The sequence below is a fragment of the Microplitis mediator genome, chromosome 6, assembly GCF_029852145.1.
Source record: "Microplitis mediator isolate UGA2020A chromosome 6, iyMicMedi2.1, whole genome shotgun sequence".
NCBI lineage: Eukaryota > Metazoa > Arthropoda > Insecta > Hymenoptera > Braconidae > Microplitis > Microplitis mediator.
The window spans coordinates 2,098,913-2,105,711 of record NC_079974.1 but is presented as its reverse complement, the minus strand read 5'-3'; the positions used below and the strand labels follow the sequence as shown (position 1 = coordinate 2,105,711).

Sequence of the window (6,799 nt, the reverse complement as noted above, 5' to 3'; positions counted from 1 at the left end):
TATTTTATTTTTGGAGCATACTGATTACGAATACATGGCAGATGACTAGAAAAAGTAAAAGGGTAAAAAAATCAAACATTAGAACTTTTATTTTGGGGGCCCATTTTTCCCCAAATTCAAAGATTTGTAACTTTCAAGAATGTGGCATATTGAGACCAACAACATGGGATGGGGCTAGAAAGAAGTAAAACAAATGAGAACTACTTAAGGGGCCTATTTTGCTAGCCCCCCCCCCTCCCTCCATTTTGTTATTTGAATCCCCATAAACTTAGTATTTCCGGAAGTACTCTATATTGCCCCTTCCTCTACAAATTATGACCATGGATATTTAAGAGTGGGGGTACCATGGAAGGTACCATAGACATCATCATTTAAAATCGTTTTTGATCTTGAGACGAGCAGTCGCATATATAGTTACTCTCGAAAGTTACGCTTGTATTAAAATCACAAACTCAAAATCAGCGGCTTTCAATAATTTGACTTTTAATTGTTATAAAGTGAACAGTGACTCTAACAGTAAAGTGCTAAAGTTCATAAGCTCAAAAGTTTATTGGTTAAAAATCAACAATTATTGACTAAATAAAGTTCATTACAATGGAATTAAACCGTGTAACCTATACCTACGAATACGTGTGCAACTTGATCGAACAAGGAGTTATCGTAGATATTGATACAGTGGTTCCAGTCATGGGTGGTTTAACGCTGCTTCAGATCGCAACTTTCAACAATGATCAAAAATTGGTGGATTATTTGCTTCACAAGAAAGCTGATGTTCATTCAAAAAGCCGATACTGGGGTACAGCTCTTCATACTGCTGTCATAATGAAGTACCTGCCTATAACTGAGAGTCTAATCAATTATGGGGCAGATGTTAATGCTCGGGTACTCGTGGACCCTTATGTTACTCGTTTTCGGTATCCAGTGTACGAAAATGATGAAGATATTCCTGAGTTTTTATTGAAACGAGACGACGATGTGAATAGGACATTGATTCTTTATGAATTGGGTTTTGCCAAATCACCATTACAAATTGCTATTGATCAAAGTGAAGAAGAAATGGTGGAGCTACTTTTAAAAAGTAATGCAGATCCGAATCTTGTTACTACTTTTTTAACACCACTAAACTGTGCTATTAGTGAAAAAAACTCACTAATTACAAAGCTTCTTCTGGCATACGGTGCAGACGTTAATAGTGTAAGTGGTTTTGGTTTTTCAATAGGAAGTTCTCTACATTTTGCTGTCAAATGCCTGAACACGGAAGCAGTAGAATTGATCCTTAATGATAGTATGGTTGATCCAAATATAGTGACAGTGTGTGAAAATTCAGCGCTTCATTATGCAATTGAGTTCGCGATCGACGATAAGATCATAAGACAACTTCTAAATGCTGGTGTTGATATCAATTTAATAAACAGTGATGGTGAAACAGCTTTTACTTCAAATCTAAATAATTCACCAAAAGTTCATGACGCAATTATCGAACATATTGCAAAACTCAGTGCGGCGAATATTTATATTAATAAACAAAATTTAGCAATCGTAAATAAAGAAAAGTTCGATGAATTACGCAATCAATGTTTAAGTGAAATAGAAAAAATGAAGATAACATATGTTTGTACGAGCAATGTTACATTTTATAATGTTCTATGTAACAAATGTGAGCACGAATTGGCTGTTAGTTTAAAGTATGTTAGTGATAGTGATATTTTTGATTTGGATATTCCATCTCTTTTTCCACTGTACGGTGGAATGATAAGTTATCGTTTAAAAAAAGCATTAGGACGAAAAAAAATGTTGTTCAAAGCTATTAGTTTAACTAACGATATTTTCGATGAAATCCAACTCCCAAGTACTTTTACAAGGGATATTTTCAAATTGCTAACCAATAAAGATTTAAAAAAATTACAATGAAATAATTATAGAAATATTTTTAAGGAACATTATTAAGTTTGTATCAAATCAGTAGTTACCATAAGTCGAATTATAAAATCATTGAAATGAAATGTTTTACACTCATCGTAGTGTTGATAAGTATAATTAATAAATAGGTGATCTTCATTAGCAGTATTGTAAATTTGTAATTACTTATTTAGTTTATTTATTTTTAATACATATATTATGCATATGACATTAAGTTTAGTATTTATCTCATAAGTTTGTGATTAAATCGATTAAGTTTTATTTTTACTTTTTCATAATTTTATAACTATTTATATAAATTATTTTAGATTGTTCTATATAAAAGAATTAAATTAATTGTAACATAAAAAAAAAATTAATTCTAATTTGGTTTCAAAAATCAATTCTCAATACATCAGTTATTTCTAATAAATTTGTAGTTTGTAAGTTGTAATTTAAAATCGTAATTATTAATTTAATTCGTTTACTTTTATTACATATCTGTATATTTTATATATCAAAAATAAATTATTGTACTTTTTAAATGTTGTGTAATTTGTTACAATTTATGTTAATATCTCATTATTTATAGTTATAATTTAATTATTTATAATTACAATTACAATTATTTATTAATTTTCTTTAATCAAAATTTTCGCAATTGTTTTCAATTTGATTCGTATTTTCATTGTTCTCTAACTATGTCAAAATAAAACAAGTAAAGTAAAAGTAGAATAATTAAATAACATAAAAAAATCAGTACATTTTTGCTTCAAATATTGATTTTAAATAAATATTCTAAACTTTAATTTGATAAATTTACACTAGAAATTGGCAGGGATGTAGTATCAAGTAATTATAAGTTTAAAATTTCGTTTGTAGTCATCAATTGTAAATTAAAGGCTCTATTGACGATTAATTTAAAAAAAACATAATAATTAAGAACGAGCTTGCTGACCACAAACAAGGTTTAGAAAACAAGATTCTAAAACGAGTAAGTACAAATGTCATATTATAACGATCCAGCCTTCAACTACATTCGCTTTCATTGCTTGCATTGCAACGATTATGTTACAAATTCTTGTATTCATCGTAAATTTTCCATGTGTCTATAACAATTTCCATCAGGTGGTCAACATGATCCGACTTTTCTATGACATCATAGCATTTCGAATAAGAATAATTTTTCAGTGTTTCAAAATTAAAGATGGAATTTTTAAGTTTTAATTGATAAATTTTCAATTGGATTTAGTTTTTCAAACTATTTTTTCTCGAAAATATAAGTAGAGTAATAGATTTTTTTATGTCAGAAACACTATCGTACTTTTCCTGTTTAGAAAATCTCATGGAATCCAATAGATTTTCATAAATTCCTTTAGAGATTTTATACGGATAAATCGGTTCTATGAGAATTCTGTTGCTACAGCAGGATTTTTTCCTGTTGCAGCAACAGTAAATTTTTTTCCGTGTGAGAAGTGCTATAGTTAAGTATCGGACCTTATACATACAGATATAAGCATCTATCGGAATTTTAATCAGGGTTATCGTAAAAATAGTTATTTTTAGAGTATATTTTCATGAAATTGTACTAAAAAATAATGAAACAAATAATGTAATTTCTAAAATTATTGAGCTGTCACCCTTATCCAAAATTTTCATGATCTTGAAGTTAGCAGACAATTGACAATTTTCAGATTTTTAACTTCCCGCTAAGAAAATTGAAAATTTTCCTAAATTCGGGAAGTTATTGGTTTCCCGGGTCGAAAAAAACTCTTAATTATGACTTAAAACTAAAGTCGAAATTCTTCAAATTTCAACTGTTAATTTTATTAGTCAGTGTAAAATTTTCATAACATTTGACTTAGATTTGACTTTTTGTGGCTTAGTTAGGATCGATTTAAGACAAAATAAGTCACGTTTAGTACAAAACTGGTTCAGTTTGACTCTATTCCCTTTAGATTTAAAACAAAAAAAGTCACGTTCAAGTCAGAATTGCGTCGATTTAAATACATTTGACTTAGATTTAAGTTAAAAAAAGGTTCATTTAAGTCAAAATTGATTCAATTGAAATATATTTTATTCAGATTCAAGACAAAAAAAGTTATATTAAAGTCAGAATAAAACAAAATTAGACAGTTACAACGCAAATTTTGAAAATACTTATAATTAGTAACATGTAATTAATGATTGTAATAATTATTAGCGACAGTTATAATAATAATGTTAATTGTAATAATAATAATAATAAATAAAAATGATAATAATAATAATATGAACATTAATAACTATGCCGAATCTATTATTATTATTATGATTATCATTGTTGTTATTGTCAACATTAATGGTAGTAGCACCAGCAATAGAAGTTAGACATAATGTTATGATAACAATTATGTATTGAATAATAATATTACTAATTAAAAAAATAATTGTTATATTCTTCAGGAACAGAATAAAAAAAAATCATTGCAATAAAAATTTTTTTAATTGTAATTTTAATTTAATCAGAAATAATTTATCAAAAATTTGCTATAATTAAAATTGAGTTTTAATTTTAAATTAGCTTAATTAATAGATAAGTATAAAAACCACATTCGATTTGACTTAATTTTTAAGTTAAAATTAAGTCAAATATAGAACTAGATTTCGAATCGATAACCATTTTTTTTTTTAAGACAAAATAAGTCAAATTTAAGGCAATGAAATAATTTAAGTCAAAAAAAGCTAAATTAAAGGAAACTAAACAACTTAAGTCAAAAAAAGTCTAATCTAAGGCAAAAAAGTTAAAAAAAGTCAAGATTAAGTCAATATTAAGCCAAAAAATCGGTCTATCCCTATAGGGTGCAGCTGCGGGCCAGCCCCAAAACTTCCCGCTGTTTTCGAGCTCGCTGAACTCAAAAACTCTATTGTGAATACATTTTCGAGCTCTTCGAGCTCGAAAATACTTTTGTATGCCGTTGTTTTCTAAAAAAACATTTTATAGCATTTCTTTCTCCCACGATATCTCGCGAACGAATTAACCGATTTTGATGGTTGAGGCGGCAATCGACGCGTTTTATTAAGTTCTAGAGCTGAATAAATTTTAAAATCGAATGATTCAAATTTTCTGTAGATACCTAAAAAAAACGATTTTCACTAATTTTTTAATCAACGATATCTCGTAAACGAATTGACCGATTAAGACGGCTGGGGTGGCAATCGACGTGTTTTATTGAGGTCTAGAGCTGATAAAATTTTGGGAATGATTGGTTTAGTCGTTTCAACGATATTTGCAAAAAAACCGTGTTCTACTGTTTCTTTCGTTGACGATATCTTTTGAACGAATTATCTGATTGAGACGATCTTGGTGGCAATCGAAAGCTTTTATCGAGTTCTAGAGCTGATTAGATTTTGGAATTGATCGATCTAACAGTTTTCACAATACCCAAAAAAAACGAAATAAAGATTTTTTTTTTTTTTTTCGTATTTCTTAAATATCCCAGAGTTTATTCGACTAAATGGTCTAAATTTTTTTTGAAAATCTAAGTTCAGAAGATATCTTTCGAATGCTGCAAGACCCATCTAAATCGGTTCATTCATCAAAAAGATATGAGAGGTTTACATCCACACACAAACATACACACACACATACATAAATACATACAGACATCGCTCTGAAAATGTCAGAATAGCATCCTAACACCTTCAAATGTCGACATATGATGAAAACTCGGTTTTTGAAAATCGGGTGAAACCAATAACTTCCCGAATTTTTTGAAAATCCTCGATTTTCTCAGCGGGAAGTTAAAAAAGTTTAAAAAGTTGAAATGTGGAATACAGTTGTCGGCATATCGACGACTTCAGAGGAAATTAAGTTAAATCAAGTCAAATTTAAGATTTTTTTTTGACCGGGTTCGGTCCGATCTGCAAAAACCGAATTTCTATCAGATTTTGACGTTTTGAGGTTTCAGAAAGCTACCCTGACTAATTTTACGATGATGTCCGAGTGTATGTATGTGTGTACGTACATACGTACGTACGTATGTATGTATGTAAATATTTATAATTCTTGAACGGATGAACCGATTTTGAACTTTAAGGTGTAATTCGACGCGGCTTGTTGATATCTTGAAGCTGTAAAAATTTGAGCTCAATCGGTAGCGTGGGTTCGGAGATATTTCAAAAATAAAATTTTTTCAAAAATGTTTTATTTGGATAACTTTTAGTTTGCTCGATGGATTGATTCCAAAATCTATTCAGCTCTAAAACTTTATAAGCCGCCTCAAATGCCACCTTAACCATCAAAATCGGTTTATTCGTTCAAGAGAAACCGTTGACGAAAGAATTCAAAAAAAATTTTTTTTTTTGGTTTTTTTGAAATTTTTAAAAAACGGCTGGATGCATCAATTTTAAAAGTTAATCAGCTTCAGAACTTGATAACACACGTCGATTGTTGCCTCAACCGTCTTAATCGATTTATTCGTTTACGATATATCGTTGATTAAAAAAATAGTGAAAAACGGTTTTTTTTCGGATATCTACAAAAAAATTGAATCATTCGATTTCAAAACCTAATCAGCTTTAGAACTTAATGAAACGCCTCGATTGTTGCCTCAACCATCAAAATCGGTTAATTCGTTCGCGAGATATCGTGGGAGAAAGAAATGCTAAAAAATTTTTCTTTAGAAAACAATAGTACACAAAAGTATTTTCGAGCTCGTTGAGCTCGAAAACAGCGGGAAGTTTTGGGGCTGGCCCGCAGGGTTAACCGATAGACCGATTTTTTTTTTATTGTGATCGATAATAAAATATTATTTGTTACAGCGTGGATATTGTTGGTGATTTCATTGCACTACATGTAGAACAAATTTTCTCGTAGTATTGATATTTTTAATACTAAAGCCTTAAATTTGTATGATTC

The 6,799-nt window shown here is 29.3% G+C and overlaps 1 protein-coding gene across 1 annotated transcript; it reads left to right on the top strand.

Annotated features, from left to right (window-relative positions):
- The first annotated feature begins 594 nt into the window (after nt 1-594).
- Nucleotides 595-1,911, top strand: LOC130669975 (putative ankyrin repeat protein RF_0381). Its single transcript, XM_057473143.1, has one exon. The coding sequence runs from the start codon at nt 595-597 to the stop codon at nt 1,909-1,911; it is 1,317 nt and encodes a 438-aa protein (XP_057329126.1).
- The last annotated feature ends 4,888 nt before the right edge of the window (nt 1,912-6,799 follow it).